The sequence below is a fragment of the Petaurus breviceps genome, unplaced genomic scaffold (genome assembly GCF_028583685.1).
Source record: "Petaurus breviceps papuanus isolate PSGF00001 unplaced genomic scaffold, PetGlider_PUasm1.0 90879, whole genome shotgun sequence".
NCBI classification, from domain to species: Eukaryota; Metazoa; Chordata; class Mammalia; order Diprotodontia; family Petauridae; genus Petaurus; species Petaurus breviceps.
This window is the reverse complement of record NW_027187368.1, coordinates 9,602,890-9,619,035: the sequence shown is the minus strand read 5'-3', so window position 1 is coordinate 9,619,035 and position 16,146 is coordinate 9,602,890. Positions and strand designations below refer to the sequence as shown.

General features: G+C 37.5%; 1 protein-coding gene across 1 annotated transcript in view; it reads left to right on the top strand.

Moving 5' to 3' along the window:
- The window catches only part of PAPPA (pappalysin 1), a 306,500-nt gene that overhangs the window by 173,090 nt on the left and 117,264 nt on the right, over positions 1 to 16,146 (top strand). The window contains exon 10 of the mRNA XM_069073822.1: positions 3,873 to 4,066. Within this exon, the coding sequence (XP_068929923.1) occupies positions 3,873 to 4,066 (194 nt within the window). The remainder of the gene's footprint in view (positions 1 to 3,872; positions 4,067 to 16,146) is intronic.

Sequence of the window (16,146 nt, the reverse complement as noted above, 5' to 3'; positions counted from 1 at the left end):
AAAAGAAGAGAGAGAGAGAGAGAGAGAGAGAGAGAGAGAGAGAGAGAGAGAGAGAGAGAGGAGTAACATTATGGATGGCCATGATTAGATGAGATTCCATTTTTATCATATATAAATTGGCTCCATACCATGAGAGATGTATGAGACACAGATCATATTTCAGTCATCAGTCCAGACTCTTTCCCTCAGGCATGTTACTGGTCACTGGAGTCCCCAGCTGGAAATAACCCATCTTAAATAATTGAATTATAATGAATTGATTTATTCTGGCTCTTGTGATGGTATTTTACTGTATAAACTGTTTATAGAAATAAACAGGGGCCTGAAGAAGTTGGAAAGGACTCAAAATTCAGCTGACATTATATTCAGTGACTCTTATTTTGCAGATAGTTAGTCATCCTAAGGGTATAAACCTCATCAGGATCAGAAAGTTTGGGCCTGGAAAGAGGTATCATGTAGTGGACCAGATGCTAGACTTAGAGCCAAGAGGTCCTGGGTTCAAATCCCACTTCTGACACTTGCCAGTGGTAATACTTCTGGTGACTCACTTTATCTCTCTGAGCCTCAGTTTCCTAATCTGTAAAATGAGGAAGTTGGAATTTATGGCCTCTAAGGTCTCTTACAGCTCCAAATCTGATCACATGAACCATATGTGTTATTTAGTTCAACCCTTTCATTTTCAAGTTGAGAAAACTAGGCCCAGAGAAGGGGTGTCGCTTCTTCAATGCCTGATCAATAGTAGTAAGGAGTCGGTCCTCTAATTCTAGAATCACTGTTTGTTCTACTATACTCAGCTTAATTCTTCTTCCTTTATGGACTTTTCCTAAGGAGGCAGAATTGTGTTGCCTGATAATGACTCAAGACAATACTTGCCATTGTGCCACCTGATTATGGAGTCTTAAAGTACTTTCTAATTCATGTCATAGAATTTGTGTCTTCAAGTCCTTTTATTTCTAATTATTTGGGGGTGGGGTGGGATGAGAGAATCTGCCCTTTAAAGTACCATTTAGATGGCAAAGATTCCTAGATGGAATGGATACAAACTTGTGAATTCCTAAAGACTATTTCTCCAGGTCACACTTGTATGTCTGAGAAGCAGCCGTCATTGTTGATACAGTGCTGGTCCTGGAGTCAGGAAGACTTGAGTTCAAATGTTGCATCTGGAGCTTACTTTCTATGTGATCTTAAATAATTAACTTAATCATGAGCAGCTCTCCAAAGACTGTAAATTATAAAATGAATTGTTGTTATCTTTCAGGGAATTCCCAAACCAACTCAATCACAGGTTATTGACCTAAATTTGAGGCAAGCTGAGTGGTAATGGAAATTTATTTTCCTTGGTATATTTCAGTGGATTTGGCTGTTTCTGATTGTTATAAAAGTAGATGTCATCCTTTAAGATTTATCAAGCAAGTGTTGTCCTTCCATGACTTTAAGACAGAAAGATGATTTAGTTATGTGTGTGTATATGTATGTATGTGTGTATGAAACACTATATAGAAATAAGTCCCGTATATAACGTTTTAAGCTGTATGAAACATTTTCCTCAGAGTGTGAACTAAGGTAGTATAAACATAGTTATTCCAATTTTTACCAGTAAATAAACTAAGGCTCAGAATGGCTGAGTGAATTGTTCAATGTCACATAGCTAGGAAGTAGCAGAATGGAGATTTGAACCCAGGTCCTCTGGACCCAGTGTTCTTGCCACTATATCAATTTATATTGCTTGTAGAGTGTTTAATGAAAACTAAAATATTCTACTTATAACTATAGTTACAAATATAGACTAGTACTTTTTATTTTCACAGCATAGTAAAAATAATTCCATTCTGATCAATATGGTTGTGATTACCATGCAATTAGAAAGCAATCTCCTTGGGATCACTTCAGTACCATAATCTTGTAAATGTGTACGTTTGTTCTGTTTATAGAATGCATCATTATGACTATTTTCAACACTTATCTCTTAGTCTGAGCTGAAATACATTGAAAAGTACATAGGTTCTATTAATGTGGAAGGCTTCATCTCAAATCAAAAGTTCTAAGATCTGTGTACAAAAGTTTATCAGAACAACAACCCAACGTGTAGGGGATAAATGTGTTCCATTATTCCTCTAACAGGATGAAAACCATGTTCATTCTTGAATTACCTTAAACACCAGGAAAAAGTAGAGTTTTTACCCTAAATTATCCAAATGCACAACCAACTACTCATTTTTCCCTTGTTTAACTGTATTACATTGTTGTTGTTGTTTTAAACCGTATGTGGGAACTTAAAATGTGTCTTTTACTGAACAGAGGGCTTACAATCATGTGATGTGAATATCATTCAAAAGAGTAGGAGAGGGATTAAAAGAGGAAAACAAAAAAGAACACAAAGAAATTGGATCCAAGGAAGTATCCTATCAATTGGAGAATGGCTGAACAAATTGTAGTATGTGAACATAATAGAATATTATTATACTTTAAGAAATGATGAAAAATACAATTGCTGAAAATCCTCTGTGGTATGAACTGAGGCAAAGAGGAAAAAGTACAATCAAGACAACAGCTTTTACAAGGACAACAGTATGGTAAAGAAAACAACTTTGAAAGCCTTAAGAGCTGTAATAAATACAATTAACTAAATCTGTCTCCAAAGAACCTATGAAGTATATATCTACCTCCTTGAGAAGTGATGTTCTAAAGGTGCAGAAAGAGATATATACACATAACATATAATTGTGTGTATGTGTGTTTGTGTGTATATGTGTGCATGTATGTATGTATAGCCAGAAGAAAATAAAAGGAGATTCAGAAAGAAGCACTTTGAGAACAATATGTGGAATTTATTATGTTTGTTTTTAAGCAAGAGGTATGAAATGGAAATTTATGCTGTTACATAGTGTTTTGTGTGTTCTGCTATGTCTATGAAAGTGCTCTTTTTTGATATTTTAAGTTCAGAACAAAAATACAATGAAAAAGTAGAATATATTTGGAGAGGGATCATGATTACCGACATTTTCAAATATTTGGGAGTCATTATGTGAAAGAGGGAATAGACTTATTTTCATTGGCCTACAAGAGTAGAAGTTTGAAGCAATGGGTAGAAATTATAAGGAGACAAGTTTTTTTTTTCTTTTAATTTATTTACTTTTAGTTTACAACATTCAGTTCCACAAGTTTTTGAGTTACAAGTTTTTTCCCCCTCTCACCCTGACCCCCATGGCAGCATGCAATCTAATATAGGTTCTACATATACCTTCACATTAAACATTAGTCAAGTTGTAAAGAAGGATTATAACCAATGGAATGAACACTGAGAAAGAAAAAAAAATGAAAAAGAGAGCAAGTTGTTTGCTTCAATCTGCATTCAGACTCTGTAGCTCTTTCTCTGAATGTGGATAACCTTTTCCATAATGAGACTTTTGGAGTTGTCTTTTTACCTTGCATTGCCGAAAAAGATCCCAGTCTATCAAAGTTAATCATCACAGATACAATGTGTCTGTAATTGTGTACAACGTTCTCCTGGTTCTGCTCCCCTCTCTCAGCATCAGTTTAGATAAGTCTCTCCAGGTTATTATGAAGTCTGTCTGCTCCTCATTTCTTACAGCACAATAGTAGGAGACAGATTTTTAACTCCATACTGGGATGTGCTTCCTAAGAATTACCATCGTCCAAGGTCATGCCTTCCCTATCATTTTCAAATGCATTCTGTATGATAGTTTTCTTAAAGATGTGGTCAAGAAAGATTTCTGCTTTAGACAAGAGTTAGAAAGGATCTCATAAGGTCCTTTTTTTCCAGCTCTTAGATTCTTTGATTCTAAGGCCAGACAAACAAGTGAGAAAAACTCCCACATGCTTTCCCCCCTTCATTTGTCTATCTTCTGCAGATGAGCCCAGCCGATGCTATTTCCACGATGGAGATGGGGTGTGTGAAGAGTTTGAACAAAAGACCAGCATTAAAGACTGTGGAGTTTACACACCAAAAGGCTTCCTGGATCAGTGGGCATCTAATGCTTCCGTCTCTCATCAGGACCAGAAGTGCCCAGGTTTGGTCATCATTGGACAGCCAGCTGCATCGCAGGTAAGAGACAAGGCCTTAGTCATTATTGATAGAGACTTGCTTTCTTTATTGTTATAAGTCCCTTTAAATGGATGGTTCTTTAAGTTATTCTTCAGTGCAAATAAACTATTATGATGATTTTGTAAAGCCAATATTCTCCTAATTATGCAGATTTCATAAAGTGATTCAGCTTCTAAAACTGTTCAGTGAGACCCTTCACCATCTGACTCCAACCTAATTTTTTTAAGCCTGTATCCCAATAGAAGATTGATCTATGTATTTATGGACATCCCTGCTCCCTCTCCCCCCGCCCAGGACCTCTTCTCGGACAGTTCCTTTCTCCACTCTGCAGCAGAAAGAATGCTAACTTAGACTCTTGACTCTGCTACTTATGATCTGTGTCCTCTTGGACTAGCCACTTTACCTGCTTGGGCTTTGTTTTATTAACTATAAGATGAGGGGTTGGACTAGATGACCTCTAAAGACCCTCCTAGTCCTAAATCCTGTGATTATTACATGAAATCTCTCTCCTATCCCCTTTGCAGTCTAGCCTTCAAGGCCCACCTCTAGAGTTTGCTTCCTTGGAGGCATCTTTGATTATGTTAGCCCAAAGTGATCTCTCCTTGGATATAGCTCAAAGTACTTACTGTCTTTCTTCTCCATTTTAACCTCCATTGTGTATAGCTAGATATTGTTAGTCAATTTTTCTTGTGCATATGTTTTGCATTTCTAAGTACTTTCATTTGTGCATATTGTGGATCTGTGAGAAGAGCCTTGGAGTAGGTATTAGAAGACCTAAGTCTAGTCCCAGGCTCACTCAGCAATCCAGCCTTTTTACTCTTAGGCAAATCACTTTTTCTCTGTAGACCTCAGTTTTCCCATCAGTGAAGATAATGGAATTAGACCAGATAATTACTCAAAAGCCTTCCTGCTTCTTAAGTTATTCACCCAGCAAAAATAGACCTTTGAAGAAAAAAAAAAGGTCCAAATCACAGGAAGAAGACTTCTGAAACAACAACAAAAAAAGCTGTTTCTGAAAGTTTCTGAGTGGTGTGTGGGGTGGGAGGGAGGGTTGGGGGTGGAGAATGTCCATCTAAATCTCTTTTTAGGAAAGACAGCTTACAAAAGCCTCCCAGTTTATCCACTCTAGCCATCAACATCTTAACTAGAGGCCCTGACAGGGTGAAAATTAACCTTCTAGCCTCCTCTAATCATCTTGTACAATAATCAAGGGCAAGACTGACACCTCCTCCTCCATTATCTGACAGGGCATCCAACCTTCCCAGAGAGAACTTCAATTTGATGTTCAGAGATAATCTTGGTGGTGAATTGTGTGTGTGTGTGTGTGTGTGTGTGTGTGTGTGTGTGTGTGTGTGTGCTGTGAGATTCTGGCTTGCTTTGTTTTTTGGTGGGTTTTTTGCTATTTAGACATGAAATATTGAATTCAAGAACATTTCTGCTGTCTTTTCTCAGCTGTATGTTTTTTGGTATGTAATTATAATCTCACTTGCTAGAAGATGTCCCTGCTTTCTCCATTGGACTGATCTTACTACAATATTTTTAGCTACAACTAAAATCTGTAAGAAAATTATATCCAAACCCATTATAAAAGGCTACGGAATGATATTTATTAAACTGAATAATTATTTTCCTCTCTTTCTTTCCTAGTCTACAAACATAGATGTTACTAGAGGTAATAGAAAAAAAATGAATGTTTTAGGTAGAGAGTTGCCTGTAGTTTCTAATTGTACCTTTTTCATTCATACTGAGGAATCAGCCAGTATACTTAATGATTCAATCAATAAACATTTATTAAGCACCTCCTACTGTCTGCCAGACACTGTGCTTAAAACTAGAATATAAAGGAAAGGGTATTGATTCTTTAGTTACAGAACCTGAGTTCTTGCTTCTGACACTAATTGTGTGACCTTAAGTTACTTAACCTCCCTGGGTCTCAGTTTCCTCATCTGTAAAATGAAGGGGTTTTACTGGGTGACCTCTGAAGTCTCTTGCAGCTCTTGACCTATGGGTCTAGAATACATCTTTATATTGGTGGGAATAGTAACATTTGGGTAATTTCATAGTGTAACACTATGTAGAATTCTAGAGCTAGAAGAATCCTAGAAGATAGAATATGGGATTTAAGAGTTGGAAGGGAGTTTAGAATATTGAATGTTAGAATACACTATTAGATTTGGGAGGGATCTTAGAACAAATCATGTTTTAATCTCTTCATTTTATAGCAAAGAAAATTGAGACCCATAGACAAGTGAATTAGGTGAGACTTATATGAGGTGACATTTGAATCAATACATATCATCCCAGAATAACTGTCAAGGACTTTGAAGGAATCAGAGCCCATTAGTGAGCAGGAATGACTACCCTTGATACCTAGGAAGTTTCTTTAAAAAGATATTATAATGTGGACAATTGTTGGAAGCTTTCTCAGGTAAGTTTGTTGTGATGAAATTTGACCTGCATATTTAAAGGTATTGTATAGTTTTCTTCTTCAATGTTGGCTTCTTTCTTATACCATGCCATTCCTTTCTTCCTCTGCTGAAGTGTGTCTAATGTTTCAATAGGGGTACTAATTTTATATTCTGGGCATTTTCCACTCTATCTTGTAATTAAATTCTTATATGTATCCAAACACATGCATATGTAATGCATGCACAAGCATATCTATGTCTATATGTCTACACTGATCATAAAGTTTAATGGAAAGTTAGAATATGGTATCTGAAATTGGGGAAATGATCATTACCTATCCCTTGGGGACAGTGAGGCTAAGTATCCTGCTACCCATTCTCCATTGTTCCATGCCTTTAGTGAGAGGAGGTTACATTAGGCCTGGCCACTTCTGGAGTTCTAGACTATCACTTTACATCTATGAGGTAGGTGGTATTATTATCCCCATTTTGCAGTTGAGGACATTGAGGCAAGTAGAGGTTAAGTGATTTGCGCAGGATTACACAACTAATAAGTATCTGAGGTCCATTTGAAGGCACTAAACATAGAGATAAACCAGTGGCAAAATTTGCCACAGTGGCTTTTTGGAGGGGGGAGGGGAGGGCAATTGGGGTTAAGTGACTTGCCCAAGGTCACATGGCTAGTTCATTTTTGTGTCGAGTGTCTGAGGCCGGATCCAAACCCAGCTCCTCCTAACTCAAGGGCTGGTGCTCTACTCACTGTGCCACCTAGCCACGCCCAATCTTATTCATTCTTAAGGGCTCATTTCAAGACCTTCCATTTTCCATGGAGTGTTCCATGACCTCCCCAGTTTGTCATTAACTCTTCATCTGCAAGTTTCATCTTCCAGCTATGTCTATGCCACTCATTCTGATGCTAACTTGGAGTATTATTTCAATGCTTAACCTGTCTAACTTATGTCCCTACCAAGTTTATTTATCCCCTTAGTACAACTATGGGTCTTCATTCTTGCAAGTATGCAGCCAACACATGTCTGTTGGATATCTGTTATATTTAGGTGCTATGTAAGATAAAACAATAAATGTATTGCCAGAGCAGATGATCAGATGTCTAAGTGGGCAGAGGGATGGGAGGTGAAACATAGGCTAGATGTGTCTAGATACAGTAGATTAGGTGAGTTCACACTCATTCAATCACTGATTAGAAGAACTTAGCTCCAGGGTGAAGTTCCAAAGCTCAGTGAATTAACTCATCTGGCATCATAGTGAATAGAATGCCGGCTTCCAAGAGGAAAACCTGAGTTCAAATTTTGCCTCAGACAGTTGCTGGTCATGTCCTTGAGTCTTCATCAGATTTAGTTGTTTCTTCATCTATAAAATGAGGATACTAATAGCACTTACAACTTACAAGGTTGCTGTCAGGATCAATTAAGATGACATGTGAAGGGACTGGAAAACTTTAAAGCATTCTCTAAATGCTAACTATTATTATTATTAAATTATTATTAACTTGGTCAAGTCATTTAACTTTCAATCTCTGTTCCCTCTTCTGTAAAATGAGGGGGATGGCCTTTGATGTACATTCTAGCTTTGTGATGACCAGGGGAGGGAGACATGATCAGGAGGGTTATTATTGAAGGAAAGGAAGGAGAGTGGCAGAGTGAATGACAAGACAGCCCGTGTAGCCATGAAAACAACTTCTCCCTAACTTAGAATCTTAAAGACTTGCCTGGGGGCTCTGAGAGGCTGTGACTTACCAACTGTCACATAACTAATAGGAATCAGAGGCAGAATTTGAATGCAGGTTTTCTTGACTCCAAGGCCAGCCCTCTATTCAGTGTTCAATACTGTCTCTCCTTTTAAGTAAAGAATTATGGCCTTGGGAAATAGGAGCTTCAGGAGATAGCAGGTGTCTACTAAGTCAGATAATTGGAAAGGATGCTCTTGGGACACCTGGCCCATCCACGCAGTGCTGAGGAGTTTTGTTGATCATTCTCTTTCCTCATTTTTTTTTTCCTGGGGTCCCTTAGGAAACTACCAGCTGGCAGGAATTAACGATTATCACTTCCACATCGCGACATTCCCCATTACAGTTTCAATATATCGTGGTCAAGCATAAGAAATTAAATGGAAATTTTTTGAGAGTTTTGCAGAAGCCACAGACAACATTCAGAGGCCAGCAGATGACACAGAAAAAGCTTAGAAACTCAGAAATGCATAAAGTAGATGTATGGTATTATATAAAATCAACATATCATATCTTTTAATACTATAAACACCCCATAAAAGAAAAAGAAAAAATTCAGATTTCTCTGGTACAAAGGGAAGGCAAAAATTTTTACATGGATTTTCCAGATTGCCATGCTTCTAAACCCCTTGATATAAAAGGGATAATTTTAGATTCTATTTTAGAGCTAGAAGATATCTTAGAGACTCCAATTGTCTCATTTTCATAAATGAGGAAATTGATGCCCAGAGAAGGGAAGTGATTTGTCCAAGGTCACACAGCAAGTTAATGGTAAAATCAGGATTAGAACCTCAAGAGTCTTGACTCCCAGCTCCATCATCTTCAAAGTATACTCAGTTACTTGTCCATAAACCAAGCCTGCCATGTTTTGGGCATATCCTGTTGATGAATGTTCCCTTGACTTGAGCACAAAGTTGCTACTCACTAGGCATAGGAGTATTCTGGTTTTATTAACAGTTGCAGTAGGAAGGTAGTCAGTACTTCCTAGAAGCATTAGTATAGGATTAAGATATATAGAACTAAAACCCTGGCTCTGTTTTCAGACATGAGGTATGCTCACATAAGTTTGGACCATCTCATCCTTGCCTCTTCCACTCCTCTTTCTTATTACATGTATGCATTTCTCTGTACTATCAGTGTATTCCTTGAAAACTTCATATAATTAAAACCATATCTTCCCATTGACTGACATTCTAATCGCAAAGATGATATGTCTCTATTTCTGGTCTCTTCAGTGGGCAGAGGTGGTTAGCACTTTGGTGTAAAGTTATTCTGTTCCCCTCTTAAGGATTTAGGAGATGTGGGAGTCTTGAGTTCTTGACTCAGCTCTGTCACTAGTTAGCTATGATGAACTTTGGGCAATTGATTTCACCTGTAAGAGCTTCAGCATTCTCATTTGGCAAATGGACAAAATAAATCCTTGTCTCATTTGCTTCTTGGGAGCAATGACAAAGGATCGGATGAGACAATTTAGGAATATGGGGTTTGAAGAGAAAACAATAGTTTAAGATACAGGGCAAAAATGCAGATAAACATGGCACTAAAATGCAGCAAAACTCTGGTCAAATATAATGGAAATATTGGTACCAACTGATTAAATTTAAAGCACGCATCCTTTCTGGGAAAAAAAATTGAAAACTACAGAAGTACAAAATGATGAGTATTGGTTCTTGCAATCACTGTATGAGGGAAGTTTTGCTGAACTATTTTGGGAAACTGAGGGAGAGCACTGGAAAGTGTTGTGTCCAAACAAAATGCATGACTGAAAAGTGTTAATAAATGAAAGTCAGGCTATTGTGATTATATACTCATTAGCTGATAATCTCTAAATTCCCATATGTTTCTGAGTATCCATAACTCTAGAACCATAAAGTAGCCAGAATTAGTAGGCAAACACGAGAGGCAATGTGGAATAGTAGAAATAGGCACTGGACCTGGGTTCAGGATATCTGGGTTTAAAGTCCATTGTGGCCATTTCTTAGCTATGTGACCCTGGCCAAGTCATTTCTCCTCAGGATCTCCATTTCTTCATCTTTAGTAATTATGTTTCATTCCCTACCTCAAAGAATTGTCATCAGGAAAGCTTTGTAAAGCTCAGGGCTCTATAGAAATGTGGATTGTTTTTATTATAACTACTAGATTAGCACTCTGTGACTCCTTAATTGAAAATACCCTGATGCATCACTAAATTTTAAAACAATTCCATTAGCAATATGATTATTTGCTCCCCCATTGATCTTTTTCTTAAGTTCTTCTAATTTCCTGGAAACAAAGCTGACCCTTTAATTTTTCTCTTCCAAGGCAGAGAAGCACATATTCTGGAGGTTTTACGGGTCATCTTTAGAGAAAATGGCCTGGAGTAAATTTTCTTTGTTGTGTAAGGTATAATAACTCCAAGATCAAGAGACTGATTTTAGAAATAAACACTCCAGAACTTCATTCAGAGTTGGTCTGCTGAAACATATATACACATAAATGCATGCACATATGTACACACACACACACACACACACACACAGAGTTGCATATCAGAATGTCCAGATCATATGAAATGATTCATCTTATGTAAAGGACCTTGGAGATCATCTAGTAGAGAACTACGCCATTTTACAGATAAGGAAACAGAGAGATGAAGTGACTTAGGATCATAGATGGAAGGAAAATCAGCAGTCATTTAGTCCAACTCTCTTTGAAGATAAGAGTAATCCTCAAAGAGGTCAATAGTTACTTACCACTATACTAATGTAAGAAGTTGGATTTGAACCGAGGTCCTCTAATTCCAGAACATTGCACCATATTCAATGGATTGACTGCCCAAGATCACAAAGGTACTAGAGCTGATATTTGGACCTGAATTCTTTAACACCAAAGCCAGTGTTTTTGCCACACTATACCAGACTTGGCTCCAAGAGAATTTTGACTGTTAACAAAAACAGAAAGAAAGAAACAGATGTTCACTCATAGAAGCAGTATGCAGAGTGGGAAGAACCCCATAATTCAAATGAGAAGACCTGAGTTCTAATCTCGACTCTATTATAATCTTAATTGTTTACTCTGGGCAAGTCATTTCACCTTTTTTAAGGACTAACAGACATTCTCTGAATATTTTGGTTTGGTCCCTCTCCTACTCAATATAGAGACAGAAAAAAAATGGAAACGAATAAGTAGAATGTGTTTTGTTTTTGAAACTCAGAAAACATTTGTTTCAAATTTTTGTTTGTTTTCTTTTTTGGTGCTTTGAGCTAGATGGGCTCTGATGTCCTTTTTAACTCTGAAATTTTGTGATTCTATGATTTCTTTCTCTTGTGCTTTGTACCACAATGTTACCAAAGTCATCCACCAAACTTGTCTCTTGTGCCAGAGGTGGAACAGGAAGGTAATCAAAGAGATTCTTTTTATCAATAGACTTGGAGTTGGTATTTGGATTCAAATCTTGGCTCTGCTAATTAATAAATCTGTAACCTTTGCTAGTTACTACCTCTTTCTGGCCCTCATTTCTTCATCTGTAAATTAGAAGACTGGACCAGACAGACAATCTCCAAAGTCTTTTCCACCTCTGAATCTATGATCCTATTATCCCATACTGTCAGTGATTGTTTCTTCCTAGCAAATTAATTATCCCCCTTCTTATAAAATTACAGTTAGAGCTGGGATTCTTAACTGTTTCTGTGTCATGGACCCCTTTGGAAGTCTGGTGAAGCACTCTGGACCCTTACTCAAAAAATGTTTTTAAATGGATTAAATAAAATATGTAGGATTGCAAAGGAAACCAACTATGTTAAAATATAGCCATCCAAATTTATTTTTAACAATCACCCTCTGCTTTAGAGATAATGAATAAATAAGTGAAAATATATGTATATATATTTTTAAATACACAAGAATCATATAGTTAGCTAGAAGAGACCCTAGAGATCATCAATTTCAACCCCCTCCTTTTACAGTTGAGAGATGTGAGGCTTAGAAAGATGAAATGTCTTTTCAGAAGTAACATAATTAACAGGGCTACGTTTTGAATCCAGATCCTCCAACTTCAAATCCAGTGCTTTCTTCAAAATACTATGCTGCAAGGATGATCAGACAATGGAATAATCAACTTACTCTATAACTTTAGTCTAGACAACAGAACTAGAACCTATTGGTGAAAATTACAATGAAAAAACTTAACTTGCTGAATTGAAGAAATCCAGAGTTTCTGCCTCCACTGTGACTCCCAAAGAAAATTGAGTAGGCATCAATATTTCCAGAGATTTGTACATCCAAGTGTCATTGAGGGGTAAATGCACAAGCTGAGTTTACATTGCTTTTTGACACTGATTTTGGCTGCCTAGGGGGGTTTGTTTTCTTTTGATTTAAAAAAATTACTTCCTAGTTCTTGACTAGGTTCTGGGATAACTTGGTTGCTAGATGAGGTGCCTCTATCTAAGTACAATATTATTACTGGAAGCCTTCCTCTGCTTTTTGTTCTTCTACAGTATTTATAGATAACAGTGTAGCACTCTGACTATTTGTCCATTATTCATTCATCTTGCTCCAGGATCAGCTTACCTCACTTTTCCAAGTATTAATGTCAATGATGATGTCCAAGTCATCATTGGTAACACCCATAGTGTGTCTTTTCATTGCCTTTGAGATTTTATGCCTTCTAGTATCATAACATTCTATAATTCACAGCCATGGAGTCAGAGTGCAATATTTGTGATTTTTGTGTTTTATTTTATTCTGTGGCAATGGACACTTTGGCATAAGCAATCATGGTGTGCAGTTTCCTTACCATAGCCCCACCTTACCCCTTCTTTTGCCTATTGAGTTCTCAGCTCAGCTGTGTTTGAGCCCAGCCTGTCAAAAATATATGCATTAATGGAATAACTCAATAAATGCCCCATCCAAAAAAGGTGAGCATAGTTTGGCATGGAAAATATGCCATACATCTTCATCAATTCAAGGTGTAAAATGTTGGACATGACTTCATGAGAACAATTCTTATCTCTCCATTTATCCTTTCTTCTTCCTATTACCATTTATTTTATCCTTTTTGGTAGCAAACTCACTAAGCTAAGCGAGCAACTCTTTCCTCGTGTCATGTGAGAAGAGAAAAGAGAAAGAAAAATACAATGAAATGTCAGAGGAGATTCGAAGCAACTTCCCCAAACACCCTAGGGATTTGTTTTCTCCCTGTGGTTTTAAAATAGTTTTTGGAGAGCACATATGCAGATCCTCTAGGGAAAGAGTACTACAAGTACCAGGGTCTGATACAACATGTTCTTTTTGTGTATGTCACAAAAATGCACACATGGAGCAAAGGCAGACTATGGAAAGGAGCCCATTGGTATACCAACCAGGGGCAGGCACTACGACCTCCTTAGAGGTACTCAGAAGGCTTCATACCTACCAACCTAGGGACACTTCACTCTTAGCATTCGCTGATTCAGTTCATAAGCATGCATTATCTATTATGTATCAGGCAATATATGAAACACTAGAGACATAAAGAAAGAAACAACTGTTTCTGCACTGAAGGAGCTTACATTCTATTGGGTAAAAACAACATGAACACCTATAGATATAAAATATGCCCAAGTAAATAGAAAGTAGTTTCCAGAGGTAGATGGTGCAAGTCGTTAGGTGATCAGAATAAATCTTGGCTAGTGTCACTTGATATGAATCTTAAAAGAAGCAAGACATTGTACAAGGTGAAGGTTAGGAGGGAATATATTGTAGGTAGAGAGAAAAATCTATGTAGAGTCATGGAGACTGGAGGCTGAAAGTCATGTTCAGAAAGAATGGTAAGTAGATCAGTTTGTCTGAAATATAGAGTACATGAAAGGGAGGAATGTGCATTAAGTCAACAAAAGATATGAAAGATGTGAAGGACTTTAAATGTCAAGTGGAAGATTTTGTATTTTAGCCTAGAAATAATTGAGAACCACTGGAACTTCTTGATCAGGGAAATGACATGGTCAGACCTGTGCTTTAAGAATAATAATTTGACAACTTAGAAAAGGAGAGTTTGGAGAAGGGGAGAGATTTAAGGGAGGGAGACCAGTTAGAATATTCCAGAAATGTGGATTGTTATTATTATAGCTATGAGACTGGTACTAGGTGACTCCTTATTAAAAAGCACACTGGTATATCACTAAAGAAAATATATGTCCATTAGTAACATGATAATTTTTTCCCTCATAGATCGATTTCATAAGTTCTGCTAGCTTTCTAATTTCTTAGAAGCAGAAATTGCCCCTTTGATTTTATTTTCTGGGGCAGAGAAGCACACATCCTGGAGGTCCTAGAAGCCATCTTTGGCAGAAAATGGAACAAATTTTCTTCCAGGGAGAAGAGACTGATTGGCATAGTGGTTCTTTGAGAGGAAAGAGGGTACACATGTGAGATATATTTTGAAGATAGAATCTGCAGTAGTTGGCAATTAATTAGATGTGAAGCAGGAGGAAGAGTGAAGAGTTGAACATAACTCTAGGGCTGTTCATTTTAGACTAGAAAGACAGTGGCACCATTATTAGAAATGAGGAATTTGTAAGAAAGGAGAGCTTGGCAGAGGAAATGTAATGAGTTCTGTTTGGGGCATATTGCAAAATTTGAAAATTTCCACTAGACAGTTGATAATACTGGGTTGAAATTCAAGAAAATAATTATTACTGGTTATATAGATCTAGGAGACATCAACATAGAGATGATAGTTGAGGAGATTGACAAATGATAATATATAAAAAGAGAAAAAATAATGAATTCAGACAGAGTCCTGGCTGGGGTAGACCCATGCATAGTAGAGAAAGATCTGAATGATAGATAATCTTGCCAAGGGATCTGAGAAAAAGCAATCAGCAAGTTAAGGAGAGAACCATAAAAGAGCACTCTCATAAAAATTTAGGGATAATAGATTGTGGAAAAGGAGGGGGTGCTCATCATGCTGTAGAGTGGTCAAGAATGATGAGTACTGAAAAGAGGCCATCACATTTGGGAATTAAAAGATAATTAGTATCCTCGGAGAAAGCATTTTCATTTGAGTGATGAAGTTGGAAGACAGATTTGTGTAGATTTGAGGAGGGGGGGGGGGGGAAGTAGAGACAATAGGAGTAGAGCAGTTTCTCCAACCCCACCCACAAATTCTCACTTTAAGAATTTGACTATAGTGGTGGCTAGGTGGCACAGTGAATAGTACACTGGGCCTGAAGTCAGGAGGATCTGAGTTCAAATCTGGCCTCAGACACTTGACACTCTTACTAGCCATGTGACTTTGGGCAAGTCACTTAACCCCAACTACCCTCCAAAAAATGCAAAAAAGAAAAACGAATTTGACTATGAATGGGAAGAGAGGTATAGGATGCTAGTTTGAGGGGGTGATTGGGGAAAGAGAAAGCTTTTTAAGGATTGGGTAGATATGGGCATGTTTGTAGGATACAAAGAAAAAGCCATTCCATAGGGAGAGATTAAAGGTGGCAGTAATGAGATGGAAGATAGTAGAGAGACATGCCAGATTTCTGGAGACAAAAGGAGGATTGGGATCAAGGGCACAAGTAGAGAGGTTGGCCTCTAGTAGTAAAGGGACTAACCCTTCATCAGATTGGAGCAAAATATGAGAGGTTAAGGAATTTTCTCAAGGGGGCTTTAAAATGTAAAATAGGGTAAAGGAATTTCACAGCATATGGTCTCTATTTTCCTAGTAAGGTATGAGGTAAATCCTCTGCTGAGAAGTTGGTAGGAGGTGTATGGGAGGCTTGAGAAAAGATGTAAAGGTTAGAAACAGTCTCTGTGGGGAGTGAGATAGTCAATTAGAGAAGAGTTAAAGGGATTGCCTTGCTGCCTAAAGGGCCCAATTGAGATTAGATAACATAAATTTGTTGTGGGCCAGTCAACCCTGCTGTATGACTTCCTCCAGTACGGTTCAGCAGCATGTGAGTAAGAGTGGA